The 19,616-nt window shown below is 46.3% G+C and overlaps 1 protein-coding gene across 1 annotated transcript in view; it reads left to right on the top strand.

The window, feature by feature from the left end:
- The first annotated feature begins 837 nt into the window (after window positions 1–837).
- The window catches only part of SH3RF2 (SH3 domain containing ring finger 2), a 115,851-nt gene continuing 97,072 nt past the window's right edge, over window positions 838–19,616 (top strand). Inside the window, exons 1-2 of the mRNA XM_054568237.1 lie at window positions 838–904; window positions 2,059–2,542. Coding sequence (XP_054424212.1) covers window positions 2,165–2,542 — 378 coding nt within the window. The 5' untranslated portion in view covers window positions 838–904; window positions 2,059–2,164. The remainder of the gene's footprint in view (window positions 905–2,058; window positions 2,543–19,616) is intronic.

Here is a 19,616-nt window from a genome sequence, read left to right as displayed (position 1 = left end):
GAGCAGTGTATCATCCAGCTGCTAAAAGGATGAAATGAGTTAATACAGGTGAAATGTTTAGAACAGTGCTTGGCACAGATGAGGGCTACTCTGGTTTTAAGTAATATTGTTATTTACTTTATTAAATAATCTTTGTAACTTTACATGAAATATAGTATCAATAAATCAAGATATAGAAGTACAAGCATTATATGTGGCTGCGAAAAGTCTACAGGCAGAGAGCAGGCAGAGAACTGGGGCCATTGCTTTTTGGTTTTGTTTATTTTTTAAAGCTCTTTTGTGATTTTTCAAGGATGGGTATGTACTACCACGACACTATTTTTTTTTTTTTTAGTTTAAAAAGATGGAATAAAAAGATTACTAAAGTCCCTCTCAAATCTCTAAGTTCAAGGATTGCCTATGATTTTTAAGGAGCAGTGGTTTACAGGTGGCCAGCTTATCTTTGTTATCACAGCTACCATTAATGTGGTTGACCTTTTCAAGGAATCCTTATAAAGTTTTAAAATAAACACAGTCACCTTCACATGTTTATAGCTCAACATGTTTCAACCTGTTGGATAGGAGAGAAATTGAGAAAGGCGAACATATAAACTGTAAATACTTGGCCTTCGGGGCTGACTTATATTTTACCCTTTATAATCTTTTCCCAGAAATCAACACAGTTACGTAAAGGAAAGATCAGCAGCAGAGAGTGAACTCAAAGAACACCGCTGCTGGCCACCCAGCGGTGAAAGGGTTAACAGGGCTGGGTAAGGCGATCCCTTGAAATGAGTAAGACTCCTCGGAGTTGTTAAAGTTTTCAAAGCAGCCGGCGGCCGCCGTGCTGCTCTCGGAGTACGGGGAGCAAGTCGGAGGGAGCCTGGCCAAGCAGAGGGTCGCGCTGAGCTGGGGTTACAAGCTCAAGGTTAGTGGCCCACCCCACCCCTCGCACACCCCACCCCTCCGCACATCTTCCCAGCTCTGACACCTTGGCAGAGTTGCATCAGGAAAGCGAGGCGCCATCTCTCACCCCAGCTCGCCAGGTCTGCTTCGCTTCCCAGTGGGGCCGCCCACCCTCCTGCCGAACCTCCCCGGCTGCCGCCTTCACCCGGCCTCGGCGCTTGTGGGGGACAGCTGAGCTATTCCCGGGAGACTTTTCTAAACCGAACACTTCTTTTCACACATCCGAAAAGAAACTTTCTGGAACATGGACACATACACACACACACACACACACACACACACACACACACACACACACACACGAACAGGGACGGACACACACGAACAGGGACGGACACACACGAACAGGGACAGATGGACACACACACACACACACACACACACACACTGCCTACTCCCTCCGCCTTGGTAAATGCACAATCTAGAATTCCTATCTGCTTCAGTTGAAAATGAAAACAATGGCAAAGTAACTAAACAGGCAGCTTGACTTCATCTGGTGGGAGGAAGATCGTCTCTGAGGCTATTGTCTCTGTCTTTGAAAATGGGTTTCTCTAGAAGCTTTTCTTGCACCTTGCTGGAACAAAATGGAGGGGGGAGCTGCATCGTGAAGGAATTATTTCTACAGCTGCATGAGATTCAGATAAACTTATCCTTGTCAGCCTATCTGCATGTGCTGCAAATGATAAACTTCGACCTGGTGAGGGAGGGCTAGATAGTAGCAGGGCTTCTCAGAAATCACATTCTGAGGGCGCTTTGATTTAAGAATTGAAACTGACCGTCTTGAGGGGTAGAGGACCCCCTTGGAGCCCTGGCTGGGAGGCGGAGGGGTTATGCCACCCCAACAGGCCCGATTTGCCTCCCTGCTCTGGCCTTGCTCACGGAGAGGCAATGAATAAGTCCCCGCTGCTGCCTGCTCCGTGGGATCCTCCAGCAAGCAGGATCAGGACTTCTACCTGCTAGCACTGAATCAGAATGAGTCATCTGAAACTTGGGTGCTGGCACAAAGTCCTTGCGAACTGCTTTATGAGACACTGCCTCCCTGTAGGTGGATATCTTTCTCAGAGCAGTCACATTTTTTTTTTTTTTTCGCCCTCTCTTCCTTTCACCTTCAAACAGGCAGGAATTTTGACACTCTCAAGAGACTGGCTCTGCCCCCGCGGCTCAGCTGACCCTACAATGCGGGCTCTGCCCCTCCGGGCCAGGACCGGAGTTTTAAAATAAGATGGATGATGTGACGTTACTTGATCTTCTGGAGTGCCCCGTGTGCTTTGAAAAGCTCGACGTCACAGCCAAGGTCCTCCCTTGCCAGCACACCTTCTGCAAACCATGTCTCCAGAGGATTTTCAAGGCCCGCAAGGAGCTGAGGTGCCCCGAGTGCAGGACCCCGGTGTTTTGCAGCATCGAGGCGCTGCCGGCCAACCTGCTGCTTGTGCGTCTCCTGGACGGCGTGCGCTCGGGGCAGAGCTCCGGGAGAGGGGGCTCCTTCCGCCGGCCCGGCCTGCTGACCTTGCAGGACGGCAGGAAAAGCAGGACTAACCCCCGGAGTCTGCAGTCCAGCCCTTTCCGGCTCGTCCCTAATATCAGAATCCACATGGATGGGGTAAGAAGGATCTCACTTGTTCAGCTCTTGTCCACTTGGAGGTGGGATTTGTGTGTGCCAGCAGTTAGGGTTTATCTCTTTCAGTTACGATTCAAAAGAGGTGCTGCCAGGACCCCCAGAGGCAAGCTTCTGGGGGCAGTGGCCATTTGACTGCAGTCTGGTGGACTCCTGAGCCTATCTCATCCTTCCTGGGATTATTAGAATTGTTAAAGCTTCCCTGTTTCTTGTGCAGAAGGTAGGATATGGAAAGCCTGCCTGATTGTATTTTTGGTCTTTTGTGTCTGTTGTTCTGAGGCCAACCCCAGTGCACAGGAAAGGCATGAAGGATGGGAAAGAGAGGGACAACAAATTCAACTGCTTGTTGCTTTGGGGATCTCGGAGAAACTCCCAAATGTCAGGTTTTATTTGAATTTTACCCAATTCCATCTTCTCACCCCTACCCCGACCCTGGTTATAAAGTGCTGTTATGAGAATGTTCATTCACAGTCCATTCATAGCTATCAAGACGCTTGACCCCCGAAGGGCATGCAGGAGGGAAGGGTACCTGTGGGTGAGCTGAGAGATCGGAAAGGCTGGGCTGCAAAGTACAGCAGATGCGTCTTACTTTCCCAAATGAATAAAACACATAAAATGCACCTCAGCAGCTACAATAAAAACAAAACAAAACAAAAGGACCTCGTAGGGCCATATATGATATTAGCCAGCAATGCTTTTGGCGTTTGGACAGTGCGGGTCGCTCTGCCCCTCCGTGCAAGCGCACCCTGAGGACTCTCTGTCTGACCTGGCCGTGAGCTGTGTTGGGAGAAGCTGTGCAAGCCCACATCTCTCGGGAAGGATGTGGTCCTTGGGAGTCCCGCGGGATTATCTGCACTGTCACCCCAGGAGTCAGTGTGCCAAGGCGGACATGGCAAGCCAGAGCCCGAGCTGTTGGCATACTTAAAAAGTCAAAGCTGCGTTCTGTGAAGCCGTACCTAACGCGGGCTCTAATGCTGGCGGCAGCGCCCCAGGACTCCCTGCCACGAGGAGTAACAGTTGATGGGAGGGTCTATCGGATTCCTGCCCAACGGAAAGTAAGCTTATGATGTGCGTTCATTCAGAACAATTTTCTAAAATAATTCTTGCAACAGCTCACCCCTCCTTTGGTTTACTGCACCTTCAAGCTGCCCGTGCAGTAGGAAACATTCAAAAGCGAGAGCGGGAAGAAGCGGGCATTGGTGTGACTTCCTCACTGCAGACTTTTTATTGCCATTGTGCTTGTGTGTGTGAAACGCATTCCAGGAAAGGGCTTGGCGCCCCTCTTGAAGGTGCCCCATTACATCCAGCATCAGTCAGAATCCACGGGCTTCGAAGAGGCAGGGAGCGGGGAGGGGAGCAAACCTCTCTCGGATATGCCTTGTTTATAAAGAATCCAAGAGGGAATGGGCTCTCTCTCACGCCAGCAAACCTCCCTTTGAATTCCTAAGACCCAGCAACCTCTCCCCTCCCCCACTCGGCAGAGTCTGACTTGCCTCTTGGTAGAGTATCATTCCTCACTAAGAAAGTCTTGCCAGACTGGGAGGAGGCAAGTCCTTTATCGCCTTTGAATGTTTTCGTTCACGTTTTCATGTTTTGCTATATGGCTTAGAAAAGGTAGCTACGAATGGATCTCTAGCTCCCAAGTTTTTGAGCCCCGGAGGGTTCCAGGCCCCTCCTGGCAGAGGAGGATGTGGGGATACGTAAGAGACAGCCCTAAAGATACTGCATGTCCCTGGAACTCTTTCACAGGGACTTGTAACATCACACGAAGGTGCCAGGGATGGCCCATCCCCCAAGTCTCACTGGCCCATGTCCTGTCCGTGAGGCTGAAACACAGAACCGAGCCGCTGAGGGCTCCTGCTTTGGTGCAGATGTAAGAAAGCAGAGCCGGCGGCCACCCCCATCTTCCCCCACATTTCCTTCATTTTCTGAGCCTCCCTTTCTTGAAATGCCTCGTCTTACCCTTTAGCCTCTCTCAGTGGGGACATGAACAAACTCATTCCTGGATGTAAATGTTGCTGACATTCTGCAACCTGCTCTACTCCCGAAATACAGCTGTCTTTGCTGTGAGTGTGATAGCAAGCATGCGCCCCTCGGCACAGGGGACTGAGGGTTGTCCCAGCTGTCGCGCTCCGTTCTGAGAGTCAGCAGAGAGGACTTGCATCCTGAGTCAAATCCTCACCGAGGCGACCTGCCCCCGTGGCCTCAGTTTACCCAGTCTAGTCAACAGTGAATAATACGCACTACCCACCTTCCTCCACGAGACTCTGAAAATTATCTCTGCAATGTACTCATATCGCCTTAGAAAACATTCGCCATGTAATGCATGTGCACTATATAATATGCAAAGCATCATCATTATCATTAATTTAAACTTGCTGTATGACTTCGAGCAAGCCACGTAAGCTTGCTGGGTCTCAATTTAAATTTCTGTAAAATGGGAAAATGTAAAAACAGAGAGCCCCCACGAGGCTTAACTAATTAGTGTTTGCAAAGCACTCTGCGATCCTTAGATGAAAGGCTTGTGGAAGATCATTATCATTGTAAACATTATTATTGACAATTTATTGTGCCCTGCTGTCCATGAGACACTCTACAAAACGCAGAAGGAGCCAGAGCTCTTGCTGGAGGATATAATAGGTATTTTTATTGAACTTGAGTCTATGATGAGTCCCGGCCAGGAAAATACTAAGTGCAAAGTACTCCTCGAAGGGGGCATTAAACAGCCTGTTGTCGCAGGGTGCCATTTTGTAAAACACCTCTTTCAGAGGACTTGATGTTAACCTGGTGTTCTGAAAGAGTTCGTTTGACTTCCCGTCCATGAGCTTGTTAAGTCGGAAGCCTGCCTTGCTCGCATAGGCTCCTCTAATGAACAAGCTCATCGAGATCTTTCTGTTGGCTCGCAGAGGCCTGGCGCTCATCGTGCCGGCCACTATGCCAGGGTGGGGCCCGCTGTCACACATCACGAAGCCAGCCCAAGAGAGAGAAAATAGCCCATTGTGCCTACCTGTCTAAAACTCTCCCAAGCCTAATGTGTAAAAAGGAAACTTGAGAAATGGCTGTAGATGTCTACAGCATGCAATTATTTCAAGCCAGCAGGTAAGATCAACAACTCCTAGGGCAGGGGGGCCTGACTGTAAGTCCCACTGGGTCTTATTCCTTCCCAGACTACAGTCAAGCCAAAGGAACTTTGCAAGCCTTTGAGAAAGTTATGGGCTCCTGAATAGCTGGTCTCTTTTCCTCCTCACTCTGTTGCCCTTTAATAGGATTTCTGAATTAATATGGGTGGGAAAATAATGCAGCCAAGTATTCGCAAACTTTGGTTCGAAAAACATCAGTATTCAGTCTTGCTGCAGTGGTTATATAATTTGAGTTGCTGAAACCTCAGGGCCTCCAATTCTCCATCTGTAAATTGGAGGTAATAGTAATACCTGCTTCAGAAGGTTGTTGTGAGAAATAAATGAGATGATTCAAGTCAATTAGCTCTGAGCACAGTGACCGGCTCGGATTAAGTACTCAATAAATGTTACCTGTTATTGTTATTGAAGTGACTCAACACTTTCCACTCTAAATTACATGCCCTCTTTCACCCCCTTAATTGTTAATTAGGTGTTTCCCAGAGATGGTCCTTGGTACCCTAATTTCTGGCTTGTTTTGTCTCCAAATGACCCATGGCCATGATTCAGACGTGGGATTCTTTCTGGCAGTTGATTTTGGAAGGCAACTTGCTAGCCAACTTCACTTCCCCAAGTAGCAAGCTCAAAGGAACACCATGTGCAGGCCAAGAACCCGGTCCACTTCCCAGCATCCCCCATTCTTCATTAACTACTATTGTTCCTTTCCCCCGGTATCGCACCATCCCCAACACAATCGTTGCCGCCCTGGGTCCTGCAGGGCCGGACTTTCTCCCTTCTCTGCCAGCCACACACATTCCTGTCTCACTCGCCCTATCTCAGCGAGAACACACCTGCCACCTCCAGCACACAGACCAGGTGGCTGTGTCCCAGAAACTTTTTCAGCTGGTGTTGCAAGCAACTGAGGGGGAGAAAATGAGGTCAGAAAGCACATGGGGGAATTGAGGCCGGGTAGAAACCAGAAGGCATCCAGCCTCATTTCTTAGTCTCAGCTGCTGTGTCCGGTGACAGAGCTGTGACACAAACAGTGCTTTTTGCTAAATTTGCAAGGGGTTTTGAAACCATCCCAAGCACCTGAAAACAGCAGGCAGGTGCCACCTGGGTCCAGCGAGGACCACAGGGGGCAGGAGGAGGAAGGCCTAAGGGCAGGCCCAGGGGTTGAGAAGTCAGGAGACACAGATGGTTCTCCAGCTTCACACATGTTTGCAAACCTTTTTGAAAACCACGTGGCCCCAGACGGGCTCGTGACGTACCTCCTTCCCAGTGACAGTTCCCTCCCTTTTATCCCTTACTATGGTGTTTAAAGATTGCAGTCAAATGGAGTTGGGTTTGTGCTGGGATTCAACTATTCGTTAGCTGTGAGACCATAGGCAAGTCACTTAAGCTCTCTGACCTTCAGTTTCCAGAGTTGTATAATGGAGATCACAATGGCTACATATATTGTAAGGCTATTACACAATTAAATGAGACAATGTCTGTAAAAAACATAGTACAGGTGCCTGGTACATAATAGATGCTAGTAAATGTCAACAACAGCAAATAACAAAACAATAACAATAGAGGAGAAAGTCTGCTGGCATTGGGTGTGGAGTTCTTTGCACCCACATAGAAATATGCAGAGGCCTCCATTAAAAAATTAAGGAAAGGGAATAGCAAAAGTAAAGGGAGTTCTCAAGAAGACAAAAGTACGGTGATGGAAAATAGTGGTTTTCCGTGGTTGCCGGGGGTTGTGGGTTGGGAGAGGATGTGATATAAAGGGATAGCATACGGGAGATTGTAGGGTGATGGAACGATTCCGTATCTTAACTGTGGCGGCAGTGAAACGAAGCTATATATATGTGTTAAAATTCATAGAAGTATATACCGGGGGAAAAAGTCAGTTTTAATGTGTAATAGCATATGTCTAAACTGTTTTGTAAAGGGAAGCTCTTGTCCATTTTGCATAGTCTCTGCCCGAGTTTCATCTAGCCTGCTGAAGCCCTTTCCTCTCTGTGGGCACTGGGTCAGTGCTCTTTCTGAGAAGGACTTGGCCATCATTGGAATGATTAGGGTCATTCTTGCACGCCGGCCCCTCTCTGTTTTACCCAGCCATTCTGTGGCCCGCCTCAGCGTTCTCCTAGTTAAAGGTGTCTGGCCAAAGAGTGGACAAACACAACAGCTCATCCCTCGTGGGGTGGCCCGTCAGATGGGTAAGGCTGGCGGTTCTCCTTACTCAACCTCAACTATCCTTCACGTGCACTGGGGCTATGTCACCTAAGGAATTAGGCAATGTGTATTTTTGTGTTGTTCTCACTCCATATTATAAAAGGTTGCCTGCCACATGTCCCTTCATATTCTAAAGAGATTACAGAATAAAAGGAAGTGTTTGTTTACCTTGACTGGAGAAGAGCATCCCCATCCTTCACCTTCCAGATGCCATTACCTCGCTTGGGGCTCCCCTGGGACCAGCTCAGATACAGCTCATTCAGTGTCTATATCTTCTCCTTTTCTTTCTCACTTTTAACTCATGCTTATATATTAGACCAGACTTTCACAAAGTGTATACTGTAAGCCATTAATGAATGTTTCATAGAGGTTCAGGGTTGAGCAGACCTGAGATTAAAACAAAGATACTTTTTTTTTTTTTCTGAAGGAGTTTTCAGAACTTTTAGCATGAATTATGAATGGATGATATATTATAATAAGAAAAGTTTCCCAAATTTCCACGACAGTGGCACCCCTCTCCCTTTTCATTAGCGTGTTGAGTGATATTAATTGTCCACAGAACAGATTTTGGGAAATGCTGTCTTGTACTAATGCAGAGATAGCTCAGTCCCCAAAGAGAACCCCTATTGTAGTTACAAACTATTGACTTATTCCAAGAAGGGTTTCAGGTAAGTTCTTGCCATTAGAAGACATTTTTGGAAAACTGTTTGAAATTCCTTATCGCCCCCCTCTGCAGTATTTATTTAGCTGGCATTAGTAGTGTCCAGCTATAGGCTCTGCGGGAGTCTACACAGCCAGGTCAAGATTCTCAGTGTGCCAGTGCTTACTGGTGAAAACAGCCAGTCCGTATACATCTCTGTATGTATACATAGGTGCATGTATACACACATGCATAAAATATACATATCCCTGATTTAAAGATACAGTCCCATGTAAGATGTGTTATTTGGATAAAGCTCTTAAGGGGGAAAAAAACCCTGCCATGTTAGATATTCACTGTAAGATATATCAAATTTTAGAAGCATTAACATGAAAAAAGGAGTGTCTTACTAAAGAGTACATATTGTCTGATTTCATTTATATAGAATTCTAGAAATGGCAAAACTCTATCGTGATGTGGGGGATGATGCAAATGTTTTTATGTGATGGTACGGAGGTTTGTTTAAATTCATCAAACTGTACACTTAATAAGAGTGCATTTTTGTACATAAATTACAACTAAATAAAGTTCATTAATACAAGGAAGTCTTAGACTAAAGAAATGATGGTTTATGAACACGTCAGGCGGTGCAGTTTGAGGGCATGAAGCTTGGCCAATAAAAAGAAGCTTCCTAAAAAAGTAGAGGCTTTAATGGCCAGGAAGGACGTGGTCAAAGGATGAAAAGGCAAGGTCTCCTGGACACGTGGGCGCTGGAGAGGCAAGGCAGAGCACCTCGAATAGAATGGCAGTTGGAAGAGCGGGGGAAGGAAACAGATGGAGAAGGGACGGGGTGATGGGTACTTGCTTCAAAACCGCCACTAGGAAGGCCCCTGCCAGTCACTCTGTAATAAAGCCTCTCCACAGCCAGACTGGTTCCACGACATCACATGGCCCCTGGGCTGTATCTCCCTGATGGATTCAGTGCAGCCAAGCAAGATATCTCTGCTCCAAGCGGGTGGCCGAACTCACAGGGTAACAGAGGAGCGGGCTCCCCTTCCCTGGCAGGTAGTCATCATTTTCCATGGAAATGGCTGGTTTCCTGATAACCCTGGCATGCAGGAACACTAGCCAGAGTAAGTGGTAAACCACGGGCAAGGAAAGACAAGCATGTCCTACACAGGCAGCTTCCTGCAGCCGGGGTCTGGGCCAGCCCCCAGGCTCACAGCACAGCCGATCCCCAGCCCCAAAGCCAGGGAAGGCCACAGCTGCCCCTACGTAGTCAGGCTGTGCTAGGCTCCGTCTTGAAAGCTCACACCATTGAAAGCTCACACCAGGGAGGCTCACGGGCACAGAGCCCAGGACTCACACGGCACCTGAGCTCATTCCCCTCGGAGCTCTGTCACCCCTCCAATCTTCTTCTCAAGCAGAAGGAGAGCAAGGCAGCTTGCCTTATCTCTCAATTCCAAGCTCAGAGCGCCCAGCCTACAGCGTGGCTCATATTTGGAACCTTGAATACATTTGGGATGGGTGGGTACCTAAATGGTACGCTTGGAATCATACAATGACTGCTTGTGGTATAGAAATGATCTCTTCCTGGGTCAGGCCATTACAGAGCTAAGTGAGGAAGGAGCCGCACATTATATGAGGCTTGATGTCATGCTGCGATGGAAACATTCTAGATGTGGATTACCCTATTAAATACCTGTTTTCGTGACAAATGGTACTCTCCTGGAAACAGTGGGTCAGGAGCAAAGCCACTTAGCTCATGAGTTTCTAGCCCACAGAAGATGAGAAATGCCACCCCATATGTGGCTAAACTCCTGCGTCACACACCAGACTTCCCATGCTCCTTTGATCTGGGGAAACACTTTATCTTGCGTTAATTGACACTTAATCACAGAGATACCAGTGACAGAAAGGAAGAGTCTCTAAATGCTGTGCTTCAAAACAAAGGCTCTCCATGCATGTGCCCTGGCTGTGTTTTTCCGGGAAGTCACATAGAAACTGTGGACATCACTGGTATAAAATGGAAATAGGAATCTCACCGCATAGGGTCATTGGGAGGGTTTAATGAGGTGATACCTGCAAAGGGCCCCGCACAGGGACCGGACAACGCAAGCTCCTAGTAAAGGTTCACCCTCGGCTTGCACACAGCCAGGTGGGTTCACCTTGCATGCAATCGCACACCGACGGCTGCTGGACCGCTGTCGTCCTGCGCTGGGACCATGGCGCTAACAGCGATCATGGCGTCGTGAGCAGGAGAAATCAGGATAATTCTCGTGAAGTTCCCAGCACAGGGCGTGACACTATAAACTCAGCGACAGTATATGTGGGCATTGTTGTTTTCATTTTCAGTATCTCATTCATTCATTAGACATGTACAGGATACCTTTTATGTGTAAGGCCCTTTGCTGGGTTCCCATGGAGAACAAAAGCAAGTAATATATGGTCTTTGCCCTCAAAGCGCTCACGGTCTTTGGGGAGACAGTCACAGAAACTAGCAATTATAATGCACTTAACAAATCTTAAACAAAGGACTTAGTATGTGTCGAGAGCTGGGTGAAGCACTTTTACCTATAGAATCTCCCTTAAGTCCTTCCACAGCCCACTGAGATGGATGCTACTGTTTATTTTACACATAAGAGGTTTGTGCTCAATAATGTGAATACAAGAAAAGAAAATGGTTACAGATCAAAATGTAACATTCCTGTATTCACGTTCGGAATAGTCATTGAGGTTGCACATATTAAAAACGCAGGTGGCCTGAGTCCTAATCATCTAGGCAGTCACAGAAACCCAGAGTGCGGAGTTCCGCAGACCTCAGGGCTCTCTGGGCGGCACGGGGCCTGGGTGGTGAGTGAGGCCTGGGGTCCCGGTCCCTGCGCTGCTAGTTCTGGAAAATGTCAGCTGCCATTCCCACATGCAAGGCGGAAAGCCGAGAGAAGAGGCGAGAGAACTTGGATCATTCACCGGCACCTTTCCCTGAAAGGCTAGTGGGAAAACTTGAGCCTGGAGACAGGAGAAACAAGGCAAATGCCCCCAGGGGTACCTGCAGCAAACAGCCCCAGCGGAGGGTGTGAGGCACGCTGCCCGAGTTAGAGAACAGAGAATGCCAGAACGAAACCATCCACCTAATTGGGAAACCAGCCCACGTGGCGGACATCAGCCCGTCCTCGGGTCTCAGTGTAACCTTCGCTCCTCTGGGAAGTCAGCCCCCTGTCCCAAATCCCAATGCGGACACCATAGTTCCTTCTCTGTGTCCCAGAATCCGTCTGTGCTGTGTGGCCTCCACAGCACAAGGAAGCACCATGAGGTTAAGGAGGTGTCTTTTCTCCTTTGTACCTGGCACTGAACCTGAAATGCAAACAGCATTCAATAAGCATTCAGTTCCTGAATGCATCATGTTCACTGCATTGTAAGAAACTGTAGTTAGATTCAGCAGCTTCATGGCTGAGGAGCTCCTGGTGTCTTTCCTGAGGCTAGAGGAAAGGAGACATACCAGCCATTTTGTCCCCAGGATCCCTTCCAGCGCCTGTCCTGTTGACAAAGGTGTTTCTTGACTTAAGGCCAGGTGTGTCAGGAATGGCACGCAGGTGCTCGCAGGGGATTCAGAGGTAATTGGGAGATGAGAAAAAGAAGTCAAACCAGAATGCAGAACACAGGCTGACGAGCACGCCACAGCCCTCTGAGCAGGTTGCCCTGGTTTTGCAGAATTAAGGATGATATCTCCACACGTACAGAAGTATTTTAATTGGTTGCCAAGGCGATGCAGCAGAGTCAGCGGGCATGGAGCAGGAGTCGAACCCTGCAGAGCTAGGATCAGGAAGGGTGTGTGGCGGTGATATTAACGAGCTGCCTGGATATGAAGAAGACAAGGCTGCAATAAATCTTGTTTGGGACTTTTGCTTAATGAACAGGATTGGCAGAGCAATGGAGGGGCAGAAGAGAACACTTTCCCTCCTAGCTCCCTGGAGAAGCAGGAGAGATGATCTCCTGGACCTCAGATTTCTCCTTAGCGTGGCGAATCCCCATGGATGAGGGAAGTCTGAGTAGATCAGCTTGATCCGTGTAGATCTGAGTAGATCTGTGCTTGAAAGAAGGAGGGATAGGATGACTGAAGAAAAGAAGGACAAGGCAGCATTCTCTGCCTCTTGAGAGATTATAAAAAGGATCCTGAATGCAGGAGCCTGCATTTTAACAAAAAGAACATCGCCCATCTCCTCCTTTTACTTCCTTTTGCATGAGAAAAGAATCCGTGACTAAACTTTTTTTAAAAATATTTTATTTATTTATTTATACACAGAGGGGAAGAGAGGGAGAAAGAGAGGGAGAGAAACATCAATATGTGGTTGCCTCTCGAGGGCTCCCTCTTGGGGACCTGGCCCGCAACCCAGGCCTGTGCCCTGACTGGGAATTGAACCAGCAACCTTTTGATTCACAAGCTGGCGCCCAGTCTACTGAGCCACACCAGCCAGGGCAATTAAACTTCTTTTATTGTTTTGTTTTTGTTTCCTAAAGTTTTGAAACACTAGGATTTTTTTTTTTTCATAATCCTTTGTGGTTAAGATGTGTCCTGGATTCCCTAACTTCTCTATTCCGCTTGCTATCCCAAGAATCAAACAAACTTCATCACATGGTGTGCTTGTCCGGATTGCTTGGGCAAGGAGGGAGGGAGCAGGAAAGAGAAGAGCCGGAGAGGAGGTGGACACAGTGATTAATCAACACCTTAATAACTACTACCATCGCATAGCGCACACCATGTGCCAGACACTGAGTGAAGTAAGCTAGGTTTCCTTGACTCCTCCCAACAGCCCTTGGAGGTATTATTTCACTTTACAGATGAAGAAACTGCTAGGAAGTGGCGGAGCTAGGATTTGAACCAGGCCTACCTACATCCAAAGTCTGGGCTCTTAACCAGCTCAGTCAGGGCTAAGACAAACACATTGTTCCCTTGGAGCCCCATGGAGCCCTGCACTATCTGCCACTGCCGGCCAGTTCCTGCTGGCACCAACGCCACTATTCTAATGCTGTTGATTAACTTCCAGAGGGTGATGTAATCTGTAGCCAGTCCAACTCCGTGCAATAATAATGCTGTCTTAGCTGGCTGCCACTTGGTCAGATATTTAAGGATTTAAGTAGTACAGGTGAGTCTAGGTGGCTAGAGAGGGAGACAAGAGAAGGGGAAATGGAGTCAGAATAAAGAGGAGGGTAGGGCACGAGAAAGGCAGAAAAGGCTCATGTAAGACCTAGACAGGGGCAACAAAAACCAAGAAGGAAGGAGGAGGAAAGGGAGGTAAGCTGATGGAGGAAGCACGTGTGCGAGAGAGGAATACTTGGGAAGATACGACCGGCTCTGAACCAGGACTTGTCTGCTTTCCCTGAAATGTAAACAGAGTCAGAATGAAATATCTGTGCCCCATTTCTTTCAGAAACCTGTCATCTGCATAGGCAAAAGCGTCCATTAAAGGTAGGGGAAAATGGAGCCTGAAATTCAGGAAAGGCAGCTTCTAATCCTGTCTGAGCTGAGAAGCACCCGTGTGACATGAAAGACACCTGAGTGGTTAATAAATGTTAGCAATTACTGTGGTTACAGAAAAAGTCCCAGAGTCGCTGAGTATCAGGATTCCATCATCACAACTTTAAAATGTGTCCTTTTCACATTTTACAGAAATGCAAATGATACAGCAGTGCTTGCATATGTTTTTTAAGAAAAAATATATGTAAATTTAAAGGTTTTCAGGAAAATAGCTGCCATAGCTATAGTCGTCAAGGGCCTGTGCTACATATTTTCCCTGCAAACCTTATTTAATCCACAGGGCAGATCAGACTCTTCTTTTATCTTTTACAGATAAGGAAACTGAGGCCCAGGAGTACTGAGCAGCTTGCCCAAAGGTCCCCGTGTAGGCTCACTCCAAGCCCCCTTTGTTGACCATCACGTTGTGCGGGTTCATCTTGAAACACAGTGGCTCTGCCTCCTTTATGCAAAGAGGTCACAGAGCACAGAACCCTTTTAAGTCTATTCACATGGCATTATTGAAATCAGCTTCTCTCAAGTCACGTTCCCTGGGCAAATCTTGTCACTCCAGAATCACGTAGTACCAACTACCTGTGCAGGCTGAGTGCCTCTTCCAAGTCCTTTGTATTCTAGAATCTCACACATCAAAAAGCAGTTTCCAAAGGCTCGGGAAAGGACAAGGGACAAGCTACACAGAGAGCCATAGAATAAAACCAAGGTAGCGATGAAAGGAAAAATCTTTCCAATGTAAAGCAAAAGGCATGGAAAATTTGAGCATGGAATTGGAAGAAAGTGGCTCCAACGTCATGGCTGGTGTTTTCTAGAAGCACTTTCTTATGCAACCCTTTGCTCAATCCCACCCACCATTTTAGTTTCGCTTTTTAACATTTTAAATTATTCCCAAAGAATAGAAAAGTGAAAGTGATTACTGTGTCAAGGCGATGAATCTTTTTGAGATTCCTGATATATAATATTAATTTGCTTTCATCTGTGTTTGTCAGATGCTTCGCTGCAAGTGACAGAAACCCACCTCAGACTAGCTGAGACCAAAGTGGGAGTGCGCTGGTTCATAGAGCGGGAAGTCCAGAGTTCAAGCTGGTCCCGGGGCCTCGAAGAACTCAGACTGCCCTGTCAGATCCCTCTCCTCTGTCCTAACTCCACTTTCTATATATGAGTGTCATATTCTCCAACTGCAAATGACATTTTCCATGGATTTGATTGAAGAAGGTGCATCCCCCACATTTCTTACTCACAAACAACAGAATCTACCGCATAAAAAGATTTAAGAAGAAGCAGGATTAATAAAAAAGGATATCAGGTAGTTCACAGAATTTCTGAGAGGGACACAAAGCCTGACCTGAGGCCGCCTGGTCAGGAACAGTGCCCCAAACGACCAAGTGCTGGCTCCCAGGGCTGACCTGCTGGCACTGAACGCTGAGGTGTCCCTCGGCCCCCTCCTCCCGTGGCGGCAGTGGGAGGTGAACCCCGGGGTCGGGCTCCACCACTTCCCGCAGAGGTCCAAACAAGCCTTCCCTGCCCCCTCTTTGTCAATCACTGCCAATTTGAAGTTCAAGTCAGATCCCTGTCATTGACAATTCCTAGATCCCTGGCTGAAAAGCAATATTGATAAAGCTGGCATTGGCGGCTCCTTGATACTGAGGCAGTTTCTGCCTCGCACCAAAACTCATAAAGTAGGTGAGTTCCCAAACATAGAAAGGGGGTTCAGGTGCAGGGCACCCGAATCACGAATGTGTCCTACAAGAAGCATGGCAACAGACAGCTAGCTCAACTTTACATCTTTGCAGCTCTACCACCCCAGAGGAAAAAAGGGAAGCCTCTTTCAGCACCACTTTGTTCAGTGCCTCGTCCTCAGTAAACACCTGTTGGACTGAATCCAGGAGCTTTAACAAATAAGGCCTGATTTTATATACTGACTCCTGCATAGTACAGACAGAATATTTACAATATTTTTAATTTTTAATAAACACTTGAGCTTTGTTATGTTAAAAAGATGAAATTAAAGTCCTATGTCTCTCTAGTTTCCTTATGTTTAAAATATTTGTTCCCTCACCGTGGCTGGTGTGGCTCAGTGGATTGAGCATCGGCCTGCAAACCAAGGGGTCACTGGTTCGATTCCTAGTCAGGGCACAGGCCTGGGTTGTAGGCCAGGTCCCCAGTAGGGAGCGCTTGAGAGACAACCACACATTGACATTTCTCTCCCTCTCTTTCTCCCTCCCTTCCCCTCTCTAAAAATAAATAAATAAAATCTTAAAATATATATATATTTGTTCCCTGAACTCTTTTTTAAGATGGGCAGGCTGACTTACCTCACTTCTGTTTTACATTTGTGGCTAATTTCTTTTTTTAAATTTTTTTGGATGGGGGGACATAATATTTCTGATAAATGGAAAGCTGGCATTTTTACCAATGGAAGTCTACTGAAATATGAAATGAGATTCTTATGTAGGAAGAATAATAACAGGATATAAAATTGCTATTGGCATTTAAAGGTATACATTAGCAAGGTCAAAAGAAGGATCAAGAAGAACCCAATAGGCAAGTCAGGTGGCAAATACAATCCTTAATTTCATCAAAAAACAGGGCAAGAAGTTAAAATGCAATCTGTCAGAGAGCTTTCACAGGTAGTACGATATCTGACAGCAGCAAGCAACTGATGGAAATTTTTATTCAGAAGCTGAAATTAGCTTTGCTAACATACTCCTACCGTGAGCACCACCCAGCCTTAACTCTTGCAAAGTTGCCCACAGAGATAAAATGAAGAGAGCAAACTGATACTATTCTTGAAGATAGTAGGATTTTTCAGGAGCCTCTGCATTCCTGTACCATTGTTTTTGCTGCCTGTCAGTTCAAAAGAGTTTGTAGTGGAGGAAAATGCTGAGGGGCATGTCATCTTTTGTTGTCATTTGTGATAGTCTCCCTAAGTTGACGGTAGAAATAAAGACAGGTTGACTCATTAGAATTTTCTTATTTCTCAGGAAAGCACATTTTTTGACTCTTCCAGAGTACCACTGCCTCTCTCTGGCCTTGGGGGAGGGTGGTGGGGAAGAGAGAAAGCCAAGGAGAGAGAATATTTCAGATGTGCATGAAGTAACACTCACAGAATTCTAGGTGCAGATAAGAAACTATTTCAGGATTCCAAAGAATGAAAGGACTCAAATTCCTAAAATATAAGAGAAAAATCCTGGTGAATAGTGGTTAAAGGCATTTTGGAGCTTTGCTCTGAAAAAATAGGAGTCTGGACATGCATTCACTATGTACAATAACCACAGTGGTTTTGTCATTTTAACTGAAGTTGCTGATTGAGGCTGTCAGTTCAGCATGAAAGAAAAGTTGGTTAAGCCAGATGTTACCCTGAAGCATCAATCTGTGTTAATACTTAAGACCAACCGATCCAAGAAAATTCCCCTTGTGTTAACAGTTTATCAGCTCTCTATATGAGGACTTTTTAGTGGTACTTTGTGAAATTCCTCATCAAACTGACCTAAGCCAAAATAAATAAATAAAAAAATAAAAACTGGGCGGGGGAGAGAAGGTGACTAGAGAATTGGTCATTTCGTGGGGATTTGAAAAGCAGATCTCAGGCATGGCAAAATCTATGGGGTCACAGTCACCTGGATTCTGTATCTCTGTCTCTCAGCTCAGCCTGCTGTTGTGTGCTTCATTCTCAGGCAGGTTCTTTCTAGGAGAAAAATACTGGCGGCCAACCCTACATCATTCTTAAAGCTCTTCATCTTAGAGAAACTGAGGGTGTCTTCTGCGACTGCTCTGCCAAGGAGACTCCAACTAGCTCATCTTCCGTCCTGTGCACTCTGAGCTCGGGCTGTGGGTGGGATACAAGGGCTACTCTGATTGGTCAGGACCAGGTCACATGACCACCCCTGAGGGCCGAAGGCCCGGCCGGGCAGAGGTGAAGGCAACGCCCATCTGCATCACCAAGACTGAGCAGAACTAGCAGGGAATAAAGGACAGGTGTTCAAAAAAGAAGAGATTCTGTGCAGATTAATGTCTCATCGAGAATGCATTTAAATCATGGGTATATTTGGGGGATTTTTAATTTTTTTGTGCGTGGCAGTTAAAAGCAAATAGGAACAAAAATTCAAAGAACTGTCACCAGTGCCGACTTATTCCCTGAATGCTCTCACTTTCTATTCAACCTATTTACCACCTCACAAATCGCTCTATCAAAAATTTTTCCACACTTTTTAAGATCCTGTTCAAATGCTGCCTCTTTAAAAAATCTTTTAGTCTCCCTTTGAGATTCTGCCTCCCTCTTTGTTCCTGTAGCAAAACCCACCTGGCCCTTAACTTGTTCTGCCTTAGCCTTAGTCTTATACATGCACGGTTTTGCCTAATGACCCTCTACCACCACCACCAGATTAAAATCAGAAAATACCATAGAAGAAAATAATAATGAGGCAAGAAAAGAAAGGAAAGAGGCTAAATCAGGAAGCCCTGGATCCATTCTTCCCCCATCATAACTCTTATCTCCCTCTATTGACATATATGTCTTATCTGTTTCTACTTCTGGACTGAGTTCCAGGAGAACGATGACTCTAGGTTGTTCAACCTTTCCTTTTTTTATAGTTCACACAAAATAAATACCGGATGCATCAGTGGATGGGTAAGTGAATGACTTTATGGAGTTGGTTGTATGTGACATAGACCTTCCCCGTAATCCCAGTACAAAAGAGTTCCAAAGAATGAAGGGTCAGAGATCAGCTAAGGGAGCAACCAAAAACTTTATACTGGAAGGTATCATAACCGCATTGAAAACAAATGCAACACAATACATTTAAACAATGGCACAAGAGAATTTGTTTAATATAATGAAAAACTACTTCGTGACAGGATGATTACACACCCAAACCCCTCCTATCCTCACTTGTAACTGCATAAATCCCCTGAGGACAAGGGACTGGGTTAAATGGCATCTGGTGACTTTCTGCAACCCCATCCCCTCACCCTCAGCTCTGATTCCTCAGAGTTCCCCTTAATTGTTTTGGGTTTTTTAGTGTTGCATCTCCCTATCACCAATAAGCCAAAAAACTACAGTTCCAGTGAAACCCTATTTTTCAGCCAAAACAAGAGGTGAGCATGTCCTTGTCAGTTAGGACTGTGGATTCTTCTCAGCCATCCCCCTCGGGGCTCCAGTTGATTCTCACAAAAAATGCTCCAAGAGACATTTTCTTTTATGTTCTATGGATAATTAAATGAGGTGGCAAACTCATTTTTGAGGCTTTTGTTATTTCTGACAAGGCTGTTCAAAATACAAAAGATAGAAAAAACTTATGTTATTCGATGGCAATTTTTCTGTTTTCCTTCCAGAAATGGCACTGCCCTATTTTTGTCAGCAGTGTTCACCCTCAGGTTATGTCTGATTCTGGAAGTTGCCATCAAAGGAAGAGTGGCATGAGTTCCCATGTTTGTCTGGGGATGTATCAGCCCCGTAGTCAATTGACACATTGTGCTATTAGTTATCCGAAAACTATTCTGAGTCATCGTTATTTTGCTATCTAGAGCTATCATCGTTTTGGACTAGGGTGA

Source organism: Pteronotus mesoamericanus, unplaced genomic scaffold (genome assembly GCF_021234165.1).
Source record: "Pteronotus mesoamericanus isolate MK-2021 breed Mesoamerican mustached bat unplaced genomic scaffold, CSHL_Meso_final contig_2, whole genome shotgun sequence".
NCBI lineage: Eukaryota > Metazoa > Chordata > Mammalia > Chiroptera > Mormoopidae > Pteronotus > Pteronotus mesoamericanus.
The sequence above is the reverse complement of the archived record's forward strand: the minus strand, read 5'-3'. Positions and strand labels throughout refer to the sequence as shown.